This window comes from Protopterus annectens, chromosome 4.part0, assembly GCF_019279795.1.
Source record: "Protopterus annectens isolate FY-2018-M chromosome 4.part0, PAN1.0, whole genome shotgun sequence".
Taxonomy (NCBI): Eukaryota; Metazoa; Chordata; order Ceratodontiformes; family Protopteridae; genus Protopterus; species Protopterus annectens.
In genome coordinates this window covers 1781404949-1781426048 of record NC_056733.1, presented here as the reverse complement: position 1 = coordinate 1781426048, position 21100 = coordinate 1781404949, and the positions used below count along the sequence as shown (strand labels likewise).

Here is a 21100-nt window from a genome sequence, read left to right as displayed (position 1 = left end):
TCAGGGTGTTCATGTAGTGATCTGGGTATGGGCTTGTCCGCCTGGTGAACGGAACTTCCCTGACTGAGTTCAAATGTCAGATGAAGCATGTGGACAGGGAGCTTCTCCCTATTATGAACATTTTACCTGTATTTATACACACATGTGTTTGGGCACCTATCAGGAGCTTATTCTGTTGGCTGTACATATTATGGGTGGGGTTGTTACGGTCCATACTCCATGGTGAGGGGGGGGAGTTCCCAATTCACATTTGACTATTACCTGTATTCATTCATACGGGGATTATTGTCTTGGACATGTTGTGACTACAGGTATGCAGTTGTACATTACACAGATGTCATGGGTTGTTACTGTACATATGTACGGACCATACCTCTCGACCTCTTTGAGCAACAAATCTGTGCAAACCCTACATGATGGGGAGAGTAAGAGGGACACATTTTAACTAGTTTTCTTACAAGCTTATAATGTTGATAGAATACTAGGTTTTGCATTGTCATGACTCTTCTGCGGGATGTGGAGTGTTATACTTAATGCTCATTATTTTGTGACGTCAATCCACACCTATTTACCGGACAGACGCAGATTGTCGGAGGCACACAACACTATGAGCCAACACTCTGGTCATTCTGCGAATATCTGGACAGTTGAGTGATGTGGTACGAACCTCTGTAATACGCTGTTGTGTTCTGGCACAGCAGTAGCTTGGCATTAGGGACAGATGTCAGGACGTGCTGGCAGACAGTTGAGTTTCAGACTTCATACTCCGGACATTAATGCCATTGTGCAAACTGTCATTCTATGATATATCTATGTTTATCCATCCACATGGATATATTCCTGCTTGCACCTATTATACATTCTACGGATCTCACTCCTCTGAGCTCTCCATATTCCTGCTCCCCTCTACCCTCCAGCTTAACCAGACTTAGCTGGCACTCACTTGACTCCCAGTATGTCATTGTTGTACATTTCTGTATTACCACTACAAACTCTGGATTTGCACTGTCTTATTATGCACATGTTATGCATGTGTATTTCCTGACTGTATGCCTTTTACTCTTGTATTTTACCTTTAACATTATGTAGCCTTTATTTCCTTGTATTGCTTGTGGAGCTTTTCTACCCGGGCCTCCGCTGTTACTGGGCACTTCTTCGCCCAGTGGACTTCCCGGGTACTCAGACTGCACATACATGAATAACTTCTAACAGCTATCTTTGCAATATGCTGCTGTTGTACCTTTGTCTCACTTGTATTCACGGCTCTGTCCTGATATCTAGCTCACACAGGTTGCCAGGTATGGTCGGTCACGCCGGCACACACTAGGTATCCCTCACACTTCATCAGGGTTATCCTGTTAATGTCGGGTGTCTTCCTCACCCTTCTGCCATTTGCCACTATGCGAGTGTGCGATATATTCTCCCGCATATTTGTGTGGGGTCACGTGCGTCACGGGAAGGTGTTTTATCCTGGGTATTGGGTTATGCATGACCACTCAGGTCTGGACAGTGTCTTGGACCTGTACTTCACATTCTGACTTGTGTCCAAATATGTACAGGATTGGACATCTTGTCGTCATATCCATTCTACTATTTACACAGGTTACTTATCCCGTAAGGGATATTCCAGAAATTGGACCATTCCACACAGAAACGATATCGAAATGTATTTTGGCTTTATGAAAATGTACAGGGGGTTTACCATGCAGGGAATACATGGTTTGCTATCCTGACACTGCCTAGGGTGACAATACCTACTACATATGCGTAGGGGTCGGTATGTGTAGCTGTGTCTGCAACGGACCAGTGGGCCACGTACGGGTGGATTTGGTGGACGTTCTGTTACAGGGCTGGGTTGTGTGATGTGGAGGGTATGCTGGGTAGCCCATTATGCAGCCAGGTGTGTTGCATTTGTTATGGCCAGTTTCATCAGGACCAACCTGTGGGTATGTGATGGTGACATATCTATACATTTTGATTGCACATTTACATGATACTTATGTTTGTGGGATTGTGTTCTACACTATGGCCTGTCTGCTTGTCTTGCAGCTGTTTCTCCATGTGTTTGTGTTTATGTCCACTTCACCCGCTGCCCCCTCCTATACCTCTGGTTCACCTTTTCTGCATACGACACAGTATTGCCTTTGCGGGTTTTACCATTACCCATCCACCCCTCACATGCATATTACTCACATCCGATAGCTCACTACTTTTGTTGTTGGGCCATGACACGGCCAGAGTAGCACATTGACTGCCCTACAGGTGTCGGGTACCTTTATGGTTGTGTGGACTACTCTGCCATGTTTGCTTCCCACGTGCTATACCTCACACACATAGGTACACGCCCATACTTCACTTTCATTACTTAGTTGGTATACCCGGGTACTACCCGTTCGGCTGTGTCACATACTAGTTTGGCTTCTACCGATGACTCCCAGGATTTGCAGACCTGTTGTACTCATTGGGGGGATGGAACCTTTTCCTATGTCCATGCTATTCCTTCCACATATCCGACTGTTGTGGACAATGCCTCCCCACAGTCTACGGTACTGTTTCCACCTTTTCAATTGGCCACAATGTAACATTTGCGGTGGACACAACACATTTTCCATGCCGACACATAACCACGGTCAGTTCGGCAGATAGAACTTACGACTCTTGCCTATATCTAAGCTTTAGTCTTGTAGCATTTCAGTGGCTTATTCTTTTTCTTATGACATTTATGTAATATACATGTGGAGAACAACTATTTAATGCCACTATTACATGACGTCTGAGGGATAATTATGTCCTATAATCTCTGCACATTTGCCATGTTTACAAGCTTGTGTCAGGACACATCTGGCATAGCGGTACTGTCACTCGCAAAGTGGGACAGGTGGTATTCTTAGTCGATGGTACGGGTCATACTGTTCCTTTTGGCCTACATGTGTCCTTATTGTTGTAGCTGTTTCTATGCTCCTGATTCATTTACATGTGTATTCTATTCCCTATCACATTTGTTATGTGGGATACAGACATACCTTTTGTATGTGACTATTACATCCCTTGTGGAATATGATTCGGACATACAGTCACTACATATATCTACATTTCTCCTCGTGTATTTTGTTATGGACACATCTGCACAGCTATGTACCCTCCCTCACATTATGGGTCAGCTGGTGACCCTCTCCATTGGGCTGGACGTACCTCCTGGCGGCGCCCTAGCATATGATATGTTTCACTTCCACATGGTATAGCTATCAACACTACGTTGGACCACGGGCACACGGTTTTTCTGTCATTTGTTCAAGGGTAGGGACCTGTTATTCCCTATCGTGCATTTGTGTTTGCTTCTTCATTTTCTGTTCGCAGGGACTATCTTGCATGCTTTGTATATGTTTAAGTCTCCACGGACACTGATAGGTGTGAGTATTACTGCAGGCGGACTATAATATTCAGCAGTTTAGGTTTCTCATCGACAACCGACATTGACACACCTCCCTCCGCAACTTCGTTACGCCCCATGCACTCGCGCACATTTCCTATGCACGTGGCTGTGGTGGATGCATGCCTTCATTAATATGCATATGGCGCTACTACTCCATATATACGCCGCACGGCCGGCGCAAGCCTTACACCGGCCTTGCGCCGAGCTTCATGAATCCGGGGGCATGTATTGTTTTGTCTAACTTTTACAAACTTTTCAACACTTCTATCTCAAAGCATTAGACTGTATTACTTTTTCATAGATTTTCTACATGACTTGAGGGGGACAGTGGATTCAAAGTATCCAGGTAAATGCATTCAACTGATATTTTTTCTCCCATTGAATGTGACACCTATTTTTTATATTAATTTATCCAAGTTTGTATAGCCTGAGAGATTTTCATTTGGTAGCATGGGTGTTCTCTCCTTGGAAAATACAACTAATTTTGAATAATTAGTTTTTACCCCCCACACAACATAACATTTTGTACTTACTACATCGATTCGATTTATTTGCTCTTTGCCACAGTACAAGTGAAAGGACATTTAATGAAGACCTGTACAATCATGCAACCTGAACTCTGCCACATTTCCTTACTTCTAGCCATTTTGTTTTATCCCGTCTACCATTTAAATGGTTATATTATTAATATCTGTAAAGCAAAGTGCAATGGTACAAGGTACTTATTTGTCTGACGTTTTCATGGAATAAGGTTTGCTGCAAGACAACATTTAAGCAGTGCGTTTGCATTCAAGACACTGAAACAACTACTCTCATATTATTTAGAATATTAAAATAGGCTAGGATTCAAAATGCATTAAAAACTGTAAAACATAGTTCTACTTTGAGCAATGTCTCTCAGAAAAATGAATAAATAACTATTCTTGGTAACATGACTTCTCCTTTAAAATACTTCAGTACTGCAACTTTTAACAACTCAGCCATTCAAATGTATATGTTATTGGTGCTAATATAGCTCTAGTGCATGGAGCATGCTAATTATGCTCTGGTATTTGGAAAAGGACAAACCAGTTAAGCACTCGAATGGCATACAGACCGACTTTAACAAATATTAAGCATACCCTGCTTATGTTGTTAAGGTTGGGTCTAGCACCAGGCAATAAAATTTGCCTGTACTAACTAGCAAATAACAGTGGCAGAAATAAAATATTTGTTTCTGCTTGCTATCCATACCAGTAATGTGTCCCCAACTTCTCAAACAGTTGCTAGAATAACGAAATGTATTAGCATCCATTTCCTGAAGGATACGAACTCTGAAACTCAAATGGATGCCTTTATTTAGTGAATTTAGACCTCAGTGGTTTATCTGAAAATCACAGATTTTATGAGGAACAGACCAAAAATATGAAGTAATAATCTGGATGTCCTGTGAAAATCTAGACAGTTGAGAGTTATGAAAGGGGAGAACAAACTGTGTTACACTACCGCTCTTACAGTGCTTGCTAAGTGTTTTACAGTTTTGAAAGACAGGAAAACACTTAACGATTTATTTCCCTGTAACTACTAGTACATGTAGCAGAAAAGGCTACATGGACTACAAAGGATTATAATCAATATAACGATCATAACCTTCAGTTATGTGTTCTTGACATGGATTACAAGAGTCACCTCTCAATCTTCACTCGTGGTGAATTTCTTAGCATCGATATCTCAAACACAATAATAATCTGGTTGTGATCAGTGACCCAGTCATTATCCTCCATATTGTTAAGTATCATTAAAATATTTTTGGCATTGACTATTCTCAGTGGAACATTATTAGAAGACATATTTATTCAATCTATTTCTATAACCATTTCAAATCCTGCTAAATCAGAGTGATTAAAAAATTAACATAATAGACTGTTAATTAAATAATAAAAAATAAAAATGTGATGACTTTAGAAATAGTGCAAGTAAACTAGAATTTCAGAAATCCTTGATAGTTTTCTTTTTACTAAACAGTTCACATGTCATGTTCTAAGTAATATCGGTATACAAAAACAAAAAGAAGCTATTGCTGATCCTGCAGCTTTTTAGCATCAAAATCATCTAAAAATGAAGCTATGGCATTCTTAATCTGTGTAATAACATTTTTAGGAACACATCAGCACAGAGGTAGCCTACAAATTTGGAGAAAAACACTTGAGTCATTATGTATTTTTAACTATAACGTACAGAACAGCATTTATTTTTCCATTTAAGACTTGTAGGCCAAATTATTGCATTTCCAGATGGTTTACTGGTTCCTCGTTACCTTCTCAAATGAATATGAAACTTTTGAGGATAGCAGTAAAGCCCTAGTCTATATGAATAATTAGGACTAATTAAACCTGAGCAAAAACTACTTCAGGGCAAAGACAGCTTCTAATGATTCCTTATTGCTCCACTGAAAAATTTATCAGCAATCTGCATAATTACAAAAATAAACTACAGTTCTTAGTCAAAACAAGAGTTTCTGAAACTTGCACAGGCTTTGTCCCCAAATTCCCTCTAGGAGTTTGTGTGTGTGTGTGTGTGTGTGTGTATGTGTGTGTGTGTGTGTGTGTGTGTGTGTGTGTGTGAGTGTGTGTGTGTGTGTGTGTGTGTGTGTGTGTGTGTGTGTGTGTGTGTGTGTGTGTGTGTGTGTGAGACAAAGGGGGGAAGGGCAGAGGACATCCCTGATAAATGCACTTACAGTCTTCGTATTCACAGACACAGTGCTCCCATATGTAAACACAGCTTGACAACTATGTCTTGTATGCTGACATGAACTACCCTGATTCATGAACACAGACTGGGACAGTGTGCAGAGGATGGGTCCCCTTCATATAACCAAAATGCCACTTACCCAGCTTTCAGAAGACTGAGCCGAGAACACAGACAGTATAAAACACCGACAACTCAGAACACTGACAGGTAAGTAACTGATTGGCCAGCATGCTCACCTTTGCCCCTTGCCTCCATGGTAGTGCAATCTCAGAGTTGGTATATTTAGTTAGTGGGGGAGTGGATTGTGCAGCCCCCCCCCACATAGGGGAGTATGGGGGAATTAAGCCCCCTATGTGGATGTTTTTTCTTTCCTTCCATTTTAGTGTGCTTGTTGCGTTGGCCAACAGGTTACTTACTGTTGGTTACCCATTGGTGTTCTGAGTGGTCAGTCTTTTGTACTGTCTGTGTTCTTGGCCTGATCTTCTGAAAGTTGGGTAAGTGGTGTTTCAGTTATATGAAGGGGATCCCAGAGGGGACATACTGAGAACATCCAAGTTTCATGAATGGCACACAAGAATATCTAGTATACTACTGTGTACAAAGGGCTACTTTGCTGAGGAAGTGGGGGAGGCTGTGTGCAGTATGACATTGCTATACTCTGTAGCAGAACATATAGGATAGCATAATATAATGTATTAAGTAGTGACGTTATACAATATACTATACTAACCTGCAGTTATGGTGATGAAGAGATCTGGTACTCTACAAACTCCCATTGATGAGATCTCCTCAGCATCATAGAGATGGGAGTGGGAGAAATGTGGTTGCCATAGCTGGATTGCCTGCTCCACAAAGGACTCTCTTGTATTTGGGTCATCCAGTTGTACAGTGGAGTTATTTTGTTTTTTTTATTCACTGTATTCTTATATTACTCAGCTATGTCTGCAAGCATCATAATAGCAAATGAGATCATTCCCAGTTGCACTGCTATCAGTTAGTATGTTGTTCATTTTCTGTGGGTTGCCTTGTTTAGATTAGATGGTACTCCAAAGCATTCATTTTTTTGAATGGGGAAAATTAAGAAAGGGGTCACTTGCAGACGTACAGCCTCACCATATCTGCTGTGGTGGTCAGATATATATTTACAAACATGTGCCAAGTGTGGTACCATAGCAGCACCATAGCTGGTCCAACAGGCACCCGGATGGGTTGTACATCCAATAAGGGCCTGTAATCTTATGACATCACTCACAGAGCATGACGGCCAAGTAGTATGCAACAACAGGAAAAGGACAGAACACCCTGCATTAGTTTTCAGAACTATATTGCTTGTTTCTGCATACATGTGTTAGCAGCAATGGTTCATGCTGCATACAGCTATGCTATTTATGGATCACTGTTGCTCTGACATGACTGCATTTGCATTTAAGCACTTCATATCTTAAAAGGCTACCTTTTCTATGGAACAAACTTCCCATCTTCATAAAAAAAGCATGTTCCTCACTTTCTTCAAAAATAATTTGGAAAAATGGATGGGGAACCATACATTTACTCCTGAGGTACTGCCCATGTCCCTTATGGACAGAGGCAGTCTGTAAAATAACTCAAGGCTCCAACACCCAAAGACCCACTCCCCTGACACTACCCCATCCCATATCTGGGGAATTAAGGTATAATATTGTCATATCCTGGGTAGAGCTGCGGTGGTGGTGCTGCGGTAGCGTTGTCGCCTCACAGTAAGACGTTGTCCTGTTCGATTCTCAGCTAAAGTGTCTTCTGTGTGGAGACATGCGTGAATGGGTGTACCTTTGTTGAAGGTTGTGTGTCAGGCCTGGCAAGTCGGTACGTAAAAATCTACTGCCAATCATTAGCGGACCGGAGTTCCGCTGTGGCGACCCCTAACCGGGAAAAGCCGAAAGATACAACAACAACAACATTGTCATATCCTGGGTATAACTGGCTTGCTTTTAAAAGCTCTTGTGCTATTAGTCTAGTAATCACCTATGAACCTATGAGCTTATGAACATATACAATGATGCCCTGTTGTGAGTCTCTGGCATGCTCCAATGCACATTTGACCACTATTTATGCTGTCCTGCGCAGGGAATGTGAGTAATTCATGACACAGATTTGTCCAATGGACAAAAACATGAAGGAGGTAGCATGTTCTTCCACTGTTGTCCAACTGTGGAGTTGGTTTATATAATTTAAGTGGGTGTGGGCATCTCCTTCCCACATGGGCAGTGCAGGGGATGTTGCCCTCCAGCAAAACAAAACAAAAAAAATAATCTTTGATTCACTGAAAGTGTCTTTCAAATGTATTTTTCCAACTTTGTTGTCAGACAAATGTTATTCAATTTATAAACATGTTTTATAACATCATTATACTGTCCTTATCTACTTTTCATTGACAAGGTAAATTGACTAGGCACAGGTACTTTTTTCAAGGGTTATTAAAAGCACTGCATGGCTAAATGACTTTCTCAGAAAAAAAAAACACAATTTGCAGATGAGAAATGAAGGAATCAAACCCAGGACTACAGGGTGTAGCTTTTTAGCAGTTCACTTTCTTCTTTCAAGGGACAAAGTAGCAGGCACACGTGCTTACCACCCTTGTTTCTTCATTCGATTTATACAGTCATAGTGCCGATGTGATCATTCAGTTTATACATTCATAATGCCGAGGCTTTATAGGCACTAAAATAAATGATTCCATAGTTTACTCTTTTTTTTCTGATTGCTGTACACCTTTTCATAAAAATAACTTCCCTGCCTTGGACACCTCTTGCTTTAACTACTGTCAAGGGAACAATGGCTAGTCCTAATGTAAACTCATTACTCATAACGATGTTTCCTGAGCACTACTGTTGCCCCTTTAATTAACTATGTAGGATATAAATTTCCAGTCTTCTGGTTGCTTATGCCAGCCCTGCATTTCCATCTCTGAGCACCATATTGGGTCTTTTAAGCCAATCAGCTGGGGAAGTCCACTCACAGGCCACTGAGTTCAAGTCTGTTTTGTAAAACACCTGTACATGCTACCTTGTGCACTCCTATTAGCCACACCTGCATGCTGATAGTAAGTGCACTGTTGAAATGAATGGACTGTTGTGTTGTTGCTTATTATGCATTCATCTCATAGGATGGTGAGTAGAACATGTGGTGACAGATGTTTGATCCTGTTTTTGACTAACGCTATCACAAATGCAGGCTACATACTCTATATATTGTGTTTGGCACAGAATATGGAGGGAAATTACAAATTATAAATAGTTCTCAGACTAATGACTTAGCTGAGCAGTGAGCTTTTACAGATGTCATACTGAAATGGAACTCCTTGCCATTAATAAAATAGTTATTATAATCGTAAACTATATGAAAACATTTGCAATGCATATTGTTGACAAACTAAAGATGCATATTGGTCATACATCTCAACTTCTTTGCACAAGAATTCTGGACAAAGCCAAAAATGCAAGAACAGCAGCTCAAAATCAGGGGTAATTGTTATATGTTACTGTAATTCACTTAAAAAAGTTAGTTGCATAACAAGTTTTGCATCAAATTGCATTGTTTGAACAATAAGAAGCGTGAAAGCCTAAAGACTGTCATTATTGATTAAATACAATCCTTAAGTATTTACCAGAAAATCACATTTTTTAGGTACAGGGTAAAAATATGAAAACAAGCAGGGATATTACGTATAATCAGGGACATCTGAGAGGTGTGATACTGCTAGAAACCATGAATGATAGAGCCACATATGCCAAGCAGTGCAACTATACCAGAGCTGTAGAAGAGAGAGCATGGTGACTATATAGTGACTATATGCTATTAGAAGAATTCTATCTGAAATTCAGTGTTCTGATATTCAGCAGGGTATTTTAGCTTATATCATATGCCACGTGTCTGATCAATATAATAAGAGAATAACTGGGATTTGAGGTCAGGGGAGTCTAAGAAGAGCCAAATGAAAATGTCTATCCATCTTAACCAATGCCCTTAGTTTGGGACATAAATGAAAGCATTACAAGTTATGCTGTTTCAGCTCTGATCCTTCCATCAGATGTTTTCTTGGATCATTAGAGTAGCATTAAAGCTACGTGGATCTATGGTGAGAGCTCATAGACTACTACTATTCCATGGGAACAAACTGCAATCAGTAGCACTTCTCAAACTCTTTTTTTTCATTGGGAGAAAAGTAGCTCTCCTCCCACACTGAGGATAAGGTGGGGAAAAGACTCACTTCACACAACTCTCTGGAGAAAACAGCAACATGAGCAGCTGACAAAAGAAGCACAGCTTATGTACAGATAACTTTTGGATAAGCAAGCTAACAAGCCATGTGATTGTGAGAAAGCAGGATGTACCTTCATAGCTGCCACCTCCTTATACAGGCAAATACTGTTTTGCTGTGCTAAATCTGCTGAATGAATTATGGTACCCTTTTTTTATAATATATACACAACATGGGGAGCTGTTTTAGTGACACTTTGCTGCACCCCAAAGTATATTGTTTTCATGGACAGCACAAAAATGCAGTTTTACAGCTATTCATGGCAGTCAAAAGGTAATATGCATTCTCTTCCCTCTGTGGATTCTGTAACTTAGAAAATAAGTGGACTCTTACCCATTACCTACTTGCTTGGCATAGCTGAATTAAGGCCATTGTAAAGCTACTGCTCTGTCCATTTCCTGCATGCAGCTGATGATGCAGAAATTCATACAACCGTCAAAAACAATAAAATGTATATTCATATGTCACACTGCTTACAGTCTTTGCAAACTACAAATCCCTGACTGTAATCAGAGAAGTAAGGCAACAAGCCAGGTCATCTATTGTTAATTAACTTCTTCTTTTGGCTTTTCCCAGTTAGGGGTTATTAGCAGATCACCTGTCCTCACATGAATGGCAGTGGAGTTTTACAGTGTTGAGTTGCCAGCCCGGCGCCCAACCTTCCACAGAAGGCACACACATGCACACACTCACACCTAGGGACAATTTAGAGTGTCCAATCCACCTACAGCATGTCTTTGGGATGTGGGAGGAAACCCATGCGACCACAGGGAGGACATGCAGACTCCACACAGAAGGCACCGCAGCCAAGAATCGAACCAGAGAACCTCTTATTGTGAGGCAGCAACGCTAACCACTGCACCACCGTGGCTGCCCATCTATTGTTAATTAACTAATGGTATATTAATGTATTACCTGTCTTTCTGTGAGGTCCAGATTTACTGCTATTTCATATCTCCTCAGCCTGGTAAGGTAGTTGTGATGAGCAAATTCTGCCTCTAGTTCTCGAATTTGCTCTTTGGTGAAAGCTGTCCTCTCTTTTCTAGGCTTGCTGTTTACTTCTGTCTTGTAGTTCCCATCCTGAGAATCTGAAAAGAAAGCCATTTTAGTGACCAAAGTTTCATATTTTATTTATAAAATGCATTTAATCAGAGCTTCTTGATAATATACTCAAAATACTGCTAGAAGAATCTGTACTAAAGTTACTAAAGTACCATAGCGGGAGCATGAGTTTTAAATTAAGTATTGTCTAGCGTCTGTATATTTGTAAAAGCTTGATTCACATTTACCAAAAGAAATCTCATCCGCCTCTTTGGCCATCATTTTATATACACATCATATATGGAATCTAATATGTTACACTGGCTTTTCATGGTGTATTAAGTTCTTCACAGATTACAAATCCCAGACCTTGTAAGTAATCAGAGAATCAAGGACATAAGCCCGGTCATCTATAATTAATTATTAAGTAATGCTGTACTAATTTATTTACTGCTATTTCATTTCTTCTCAGCAAGGTAAGGTAGTTATGATGAGCAAATCCTGCCTCTAGTTTTCATATCTGATCTTTGGTGAAAGCTGTTCTCTCTCTTTAATATATTTCCTTTTTATTTCAGTACTGTCAATTCTCCATCAATATCTCCAACGCATCAGAAAAAAATATCCCAGAATTGAAAGACTTTAAACTTGCAAATCTCCTGCAATTCTATGATGAAGTTTCTACATTTGTGTATAACAGTTTATGAGTAGTTTCTAGGTATACAGGGGAGGGTACTATTAAGGAGCCTATCCCAAATTCCCAATTGCCCCAAAGCATTGTCTGGTTAAGTGGCTTGATTAAGGTCACATAGTAGGCAAATGAAGGTAGAAAGATTCAAACCATGTACCCTTGGAATAAGCAGTAGCTTATTAACAGTTCATAGCTTTAGCTCTTTGTACTAACTGCCCACAAGTATTATTTATAATGCTAATGCTGCAAAGAATTTTCAGACAAGTTTTACTCACATCTGGCCAAATTCATTAAATTGGAAGTCCCTACTAGATCAAACTGAATATTGAGGTTTAAAAGTTAACCACTGCGGTGGTCCTTAAACATTAATGAACTGTGTAGTAAAACCTATACAGCAGAACAAAAGCCCCAAGAATTATGGAGAACATCAAACAGCTAGGTAAGAAACTAAAAAGAGCATCAGAAAAATAAAGCCATCCATGCCATGAACTCAGACTAGCTTTAGAAACCAAAGACACGTATAAATCTGGGGAGAAAAATAAGACATAACACCCAACATTGATCTGAGCTTATTCATAATTATACTACCTACACAATGTTCCAGTGACATTGCCATCATACTGGCAAATACATTTACTGCCAGCTTCATAGCAGAGACACCTAATCCAAGTCCATTTACTCCTGATGGAATTCTGTCATGTGTTCATCTTCTGAATAAAGAATACCTCCTCCACGAGGCCTGACAACATACACAGTTGCCTAATTAATAGCACTAGGCAAGTATTTGACATGCTCACTCCTCAACCCCTTCAGTCAGAGCCTAACAACTGGCTTTGTTTCTTGGGAGTGGCCCACAGCTGTTGGAATGCCACCACGAGGGTGACCCCACCACTGAACCCCAGAATTGCAGATCTAGCAGCCTAACGAGACTTTATGCAAAGTCATAGGGCATATCATAACTGACCTAATTCACTATGATATCAAAAATCATTGCCCAGCAGTTTGAGTGTGTCAGTGGTAGATCTTTACTAATGAATCATGTGAATTTCTTTTTGAGGGTTATTCAGGCTGTAGACTGTAGGTTTTGTGTAAGCTATCCAAATAGTGCACCTTGACCTAACCAAGGCCTTTGATATCATACCATATTCAAGTAAAATAAGCAAGCTGAATTAGCTCCAAATGGACCTACATGTGGTTAGGTGGATAGCAAAGTGGCATAGGGACAGGACTGACAAGGTAAGACAGGGAGTACATCTTTGGAGTTCACAAATGTGACCAATGGAATTCCTCAGGCATCTGTGCTGGAACCTCTGCTATTCAGAATCTTCTTCTCATATCTCCACTAATCAAATGAGGATCTCTGATTAACAAAGATCATGGATGATTGCAAGCTGGATGTCATCATCAAGCCCCTCAATGACATACAGTCTCTCCAACAGTAGCTTACACTTGTTAATTGCAGGTGTATCAAAATGGACTCAAAAGCCAAAAGGTACAATATTGTAGCATTTGGTAAACATCCTTTAGCTGTAGCTTATAACACAGGTAACATGCCACTTCAAAGTGAAATGGTCATGAGATACTTGGGTACTTGGGTGGACAGCTGCATCACATTTGACCATCATGTTGCAATGGTAGTTAGGAAATCCTTTTACCTTGATAGCTCATAACAAAAGTTATTAACTCCAGATGTAAAGAAGTTCTAAACTCCTTTTACTCTGCACTGATTAGACCCATAATTGAGTACAACAATCTCTTTGGGATATGCCTTACTAAGCATATCAAGCAATTGTAAAGACCCCAGAAGTTTGTAACTAAAAAAAGGTTATGGGCTTAAAAGATCTCAAATACAAAGAAAAACTCAAGGCTTTCTCTCTGTACTCAGTTTCATATAGATTTATTATGGGTGGTCTGTGTCTTGCGTATAGGCCTATGAGGGATTCAGTAGCCCAAGAACTCTTATACCTCAACAAGTTAAACACCCAGATAACAACAGGTCCAGAGATCTGAAGCTACCCCAATAAATAAATAAGACAAGGATGAGGGCTTGCCCTCTCTGGAACAAACTCATTGTTCAAGTTAAGCAGTGTGATACACTGTCTACCCTTAAAAAAGAGCTGGATGTCTGGATGGGTATTCAAAAATTCACCCATTATGACTGGAATGGCCCTCCTTGAAAAGCGAGACAACACCTAAGGATAGGTACTGCGAAGGTGGAAATGGCTTTGTGGCCTAGGTGCCTTTACTCCTGTCATCTCCTTATTATACTGAGATGGGTTTGGAAATGCTTGTTTTTATGTCAGTATATTATTAAAAAACAGAGAAAATAAATATGTCAAAACATATACATATATATATATATATATATATATATATATATATATATATATATATATATATACACTAAGTAACCTCTGTCTTACCACACTCTGTGGGGAAAAAACTGTAATCCCTGGCATGTTCATCAAACCTGGATCTCAATTATACAACCTTCTCCCCCAGAAAAAAAATCTTAAATCAATATATAATAAACATATTATAACATGGCTGCTCCTGGGCCCAGATTACTCGTATTCCTACAATTCAGGGATATTGAGCCAAAGTTTGACACATTGCACCCAAAACTCTCAAATGTAAAACAAAATAGAACTTAGCTGAAGAGTCATGACATTAAATGCAACCTCCTGAATGCAGGCAGCACAGCCAATACAGTGGAGTTACTATACTTCTAACTAACTTCTCATAAACCTGATACAGTGGCAATCACTGAGTCCTAGCACAAATACAACATCACAGACTTACTTGCACCATTTTCCCCTTGGTACTAACATATTGTAATGTTAGACCACATAAAAGGGTTGGGGGACTGTGGAGGGAATACTCACCCTCTAGCAAAACAACATTCACCTCAAACTGCAAGTCCACTATTACTAAAGTATTAGTCTACCAGTACTAATTACTATACCCATTACAGGATCATCACAGACATTTCCCAATCACCCAAACCAACTCATGAAAAATATCCTTTACTCTAGTCTGCCTGCTACTCCAACAATATCAGACAATTTTTTTCTCTCCCCTTCCTGCCTACTACCCCAACCATATCAGACAATTTTCTCCCTCCCCTTTCTGCTTACTAGCTCAACCATATCAGACAATTTTTCTCTCTCACCTTCCTGCCTACTACTCCAACCATATCAGACAATTTTCTCCCTTCCCTTCCTGCCTACAACTCCAACCATATCAGACAATTTTCTCCCTCCCCTTCCTGCCTACTACTTCAACCATATCAGGCAATTTTCTCCCTTTCCTTCTGGCCTACTACTCCAGCTAGATCTGACAATTTTCTCTAAGCATTATAAATACTTTTCTTAAACCCATTCCAAGTAAGAGAAACATACTAATTCTTAATGAGTTCAATATTGACTCAAAAGGTCAGGGAGAGCCAGTGGATCTAGGCATTACCTAAGGGATTAATGAACCTACTGGTCGCAGAAAAAAATCCCAAAAGTCCAGTAACCACTGCATGTTTAACATTATAGTCTGCATGGGTTATGACAAAATCACAACCTTCATATATGCCAGTCATCTCTGCTGACCACTTACTCATAATCTTTACATTAGCCAGATCTCATCCCAAAACAACCATCATCTCCAATGTTACTCACACACAAAAAATGTCCAAATCAAAGTCAGCCTTGGGACAAATGACTGGATGCCAAGCCAATCAAATAGACTCTGTACTGCCACCAAACACCTCTCATTTCTACTAAAAAATCTGAAAGAAAATAATAGTTGCCAATTATGTCCAGGATTCATTAGACAACATTAATAAGTAGGTGAACGAAAAACTCAAGACCCTTCTTAAACTCCTGGATGCAGCTCTAGAAAGCTTGGGGAAAGATCTATCTTTCTTAGTGATTTAGTTAAAAAACACTCAACTTACTGCTGAAAAGAACAGGCCTACCTGTTTAATCATGCCTGTAAATTATGTTAAGATGCAAATGTTATGTCAGATGTAATCCCAGGAAGGTCTCTCTCAGACTTTAGTACAAGATATTCCAGTAACCAATCAACCTGACCTTATGATTTTCCTTATGCATTTTCTAAGATATAGTTTAGCACCCTAGCTTCCTGTAATAACCAATAAACACTAAATAAATATATGGTAAGCAAATAAATATTTCCATAGCAACTTTCCTTGCCTCAAGATCTGATGAGTTCATGAATTGTTAAAATCTATAATGGCTATAGTCAAGATTCATTCTATTACATTTTCAAATTTCAGTCATCCAGCATGCCCATCTGTTCTGATATCTGAGACTCAGTAGTTTTCTGATTAATTCCCCAAATCATGTAGCCATTCTTGACTTGAGGCCATTCTCAACCACCCCACCCCCTCAGTCCTGGGAAAAGATAGAAGAAAAAATAGTTTATATAACCAGTCCTTTCATATCCAGCAAAAATATGGGTCTTCTGCTTATACCAACTTAGATTCCAAGTGGGAAAAAGTACCATGATGTAAGTACGGATGATAACCAATAACAAACAGAACCATGAGTAGATTTTTCTGATAGGGACCTCTTCAGTGATGCAACAAAGTTTCAGCATTCTTAAATACTCCTTCCTTAAATCACATTTATTCATGGCAGGCTTCATCCCATAAGTAATAAAAAGATTCTTTAACTACCTCCAACACTGAGTTATTTCTTTAAAAAATTGTATCATCCCTGTCTTCCTCTGGTTCTCTGACCCACATTGTACCTAAAGAGTCACTGTTGGTACTGCTTATTTCTTCCCACTTCATCAGTTGTCTCCACTTGCTCTTTTTATCTGTGAGTAATTCTTTACATGAGTGCTATGGCCATTTACTGTAATTTCCCTATCTCCTTCCTCTATCAAAACACAACTTAAGTTACACCTCGAAAATCTTTCCCTCTAGCTACGTAAAAGGGGTGTGCTTGCTGATGGCAAAATAAACAAACAATCAAATATATAAATTAATAAATACATTAAAACAAGTATTTTGGAACAAAACAAACCCGTACTCTTCCAAACCACTGGAATATCAATAATACATTGTAAACCCTCTTGCATCCCCACCTCGAATATGTAGGTATTTGAATGAACCATTTTTTTACCTTGGAACAGCTCCATTGGATAACTAAACTCATAGCTAAACTCAGTACACTTCTCTTCTGGACTTCTCACATTATCTTCACAAGTGATGACTGAGGATGAGGTCACCATCTCTTATAGCTTCAACCTGAAGCTGTCTCTGTTTGTCACTAGGAAGACCAACTCTTATGAAAAAGTTCTAGCTGCAGGATGAAACTATAAGATTCTCCTCATTTACTGTCTTCCCAGGCTACAAGAATATTCCTACAAGAGTTCACAAACGTCTTCAATGACTTAACCTTAAAAACCTTATTGTTCTTAGTGACTGCAGTATCTGGGCTGATAATGAGCTGGTGACTCTTACCAAATAACCTAACAATTGGGTTTACTCATTTTACAACCTCTGTGATATACAAATTAAGGTAAACATTAGACCTTAATTCTAATTGCATGTGAAGACCTGTGATTATGTGGTGGAGCTGGTCTCATGGTCTGACCACATCCTTATCTGCTGTAGCTGGAACTACCACATTTTAGCCACCCCTCCAATGTTGAACTGACAGAATGCCACTTCTGGACATTTCCTCTACATTCCTTAAGTTCCTTTACAAGAATGGTGCCAGCGTTAACCCAACCTGTGTATATGCTATCTCACTGCAGGAGTGCAAGCTTTGGTATGATCAACACCTGTGTTCTCTGAGGCATGAAGAGTGGAGGCAGGACATCATTGGTGGTAGACTTGTCTTTGAAATGACCTTTCAGAAGAAGGCAGCATATCTAGCTAAAGAAGTCTCAGCAAGGGTCAACTGACCAGTCATTCTCTTTAGGGTGGTGGACATGTTGTACAACTCAACCTGCCTCACCATTCAAAGAGATTTATCTTCTCATCAGTATGAGATGGCTGCTATTTTTTCATTGACAAGACTCCCACTATTAGATCTGATTTTCCTCTACAGTAGACACTACTCCAATATCTACTATGGTTTGTCCTTCCTCTTGACTGGCACTTGCTCCTCTTATTTATGAAGATTTCTTAATTACGATTTAGGTAAGTGTTGCATGACTTGTGGATTTTTAATCAAAAAAAGTCTACATGTGCTGAGCTCAATAATATAAAAGATGCTGGAGTCCTCATTGAGGTTGGGTTTCTTCCATCTGTCTTGAATGAGGATCTTTTACCCCAATCTTCAAGGAAAATCTTTGGGCCTCCATGAATTTAATATTTCCATCATATCTCTAACCTTCCTTTTCTGGATAAAGTTCTTGAGAGAAGTTGTCTATATGCAGTTTTAGCCCTATCCTACAGATAACTGGTGCATGAACCCTTGTTAATCTGGGTTTTGCCCTCACCATAGTACTGGCATGGCTGTCGTCTAATTATGAACAATTTCCTGATGGTCAGAGGTCAGTTCTTTAACTGTGTTTTGTTTTTTTCTTATTTAAGTCTACCTTTAAAGAGAGTGGGGACAATCAGTCTTACATGTTCTTTACTGGCTTTGGCTGAAGGTTCACTTTCTAATCAATTTTAATGCAATTGCAGTCTTTCGCCATATACATTTTCCAACAGAAATTGTGTTCTCATTCATTTTGATCAAATAATCATCTATTTTCAGCTTGCCATATTACCAAACCATTTATTTTATTTTTTTATTTTATTTTATTTAAGTTTGATGACCGTGGAAGTCCACTGGGCCAAGAAGAGCCCGTTTTCAGTGGAGGCTCGGGGAGAAACGCTCCACAATAATTGCAAGTTACACTTCACATGTTACAAAAGAACATAGTTTATACAGCTAATTAAACATTTACAGATAAGCTCCATGATATTTGCAACTGGCGTGTCACAATGTTACAAAAATGAAAGACATAATTCAATACAGAAATTTCAACATTTACATAAAGTGAATATTTTTGTTATTAACTCAATTGTAGGTTTAACATTTCAAAATATACAGCTAATAGCCATTAGTAGGTTAGGAAAATATTATGCATGGAGAGGGTAAAAGTATATTTGAGATTGGAGAGTATAGTACAATAGTTTTAGAGAGAAAATTAGTTTTTGGTACGGGAGGGATTGTTTTGGGTGGGACGAAGTAATAGTAGAGGTAGTTGGATGCGTCAGTGCAAGGTGGAATGAGGGAATGGCTTAATTCATAATCCTATGCCCCACAACTAGTCTTCATCAATACATGAATAATTTTGTGATACAGTTTACCTCCTACCTCTATACTTCTAATATAAACATGATGATAGCCACATATATAATTTATGAACCTGCTTTATACCCACTCACCTGCAATATTATCATTTTCTGCCCTACCACATCATTCCCTCCCCTAAGTTTTTGAAGTGCTAATCATGTGATCTATTATTTATTTGACAAATCCACTAATGCACCTCTTCAAATGCCCAGTTTTCAACATCTCCTGACACATATGTATCTATTCTACTGTAATAGTTGTCTTTATTTTGCATGAATGTAATCTAGTAACCAAATGAATGTGTAATTGTCAATATATATTACTTACTATGTGCTCATGTATATTACTGAATATCTGTTTAAAAATGTTTGTAATACATTGGAGATTTTCTTCCTGAGTCTTCTCTGAATATAATTTTTTGAATAAACCCAGTCGAGCATGTCCAGTAAACTGAAGGAAAATAAAAATAAAAATACAAGGATTTTACAATCAATTATTATATATTTATATTTATTGTTATTTATTGTTTATTATCAGTTCATATACAACTTTAAGTATTTTTATGTCAGTTAATGGCATGTTGGTTAGAAGCAATTAATTAATATCAAAGTCAATTTAATTTATTGAAAAAATGCAATAGTCAGACTTCTTTTTTTATTTTCCAATGTTTCTTTTTTTAAACAAGAAAAATCTTTCTTAAATTATCACTTATGACACAGGCAATCATACATGTATATAAATGAAAACAAACCATACTGACACAGTCCCAGTTGCAAACATTATACATCACTTATAATCTACTCATTGTCAGAAAAGCATTACATAGCTCATTCAAATACTGCCTTCATTTAAACCTCATTCCTCTCCTGCGTGTATTGTTCCCACAATTCACATTTTTTCCTATGTAATTTGCTCCTACCCTTTTCTATAGATCCAATTTCCAGTTGTTGTATCTCTGTTACTATATTCACTACTTCTAGAATAGTTGGTTTAGACTTTGATTTCCATTTTCTAGTAATTGTTTTTTGGCAGCCACCATAATTAGACTCAGCAAGACGTTACCATGTCTAGGCAATTCTGATTCTGAATCATAGCTCAGAAAAAAATAATTTCCCTAGTTACACCAGTCTGCCTAGCCAGCACCTCTGACAGAGTAGTCTGCAGGAAATCTTTAAAATCTATAAACAGGAAAAAAGCACCAGCAAGCCGTAACCATTGTGTGCTGTGTTGTGCTTTGCTCATTGTGTGCTGTGTTGTGCTTTGCTCATTGTGTGCTGTGTTGTGCTTTGCTCATTGTGTGCTGTGTTGTGCTTTGCTCATTGTGTGCTGTGTTGTGCTTTGCTCATTGTGTGCTGTGTTGTGCTTTGCTCATTGTGTGCTGTGTTGTGCTTTGCTCATTGTGTGCTGTGTTGTGCTTTGCTCATTGTGTGCTGTGTTGTGCTTTGCTCATTGTGTGCTGTGTTGTGCTTTGCTTGCTGTAGAACACATTAAATGTTTTAAGGTGGTTACGGCTTGCTGGTGCTTTTTCCTGTTTATTGGTTTTGTTTTGGGCACCTCATCCTCCTGGACTTGGTTTTGAATCTTTAAAGTGTGCC

General features: G+C 39.1%; 1 protein-coding gene across 1 annotated transcript in view; it reads right to left on the bottom strand.

Moving 5' to 3' along the window:
• MEOX2 (mesenchyme homeobox 2) overlaps positions 1–21100 on the bottom strand; it is a 331609-nt gene that overhangs the window by 111220 nt on the left and 199289 nt on the right. Inside the window, exon 2 of the mRNA XM_044069483.1 lies at positions 11376–11548. Within this exon, the coding sequence (XP_043925418.1) occupies positions 11376–11548 (173 nt within the window). The remainder of the gene's footprint in view (positions 1–11375; positions 11549–21100) is intronic.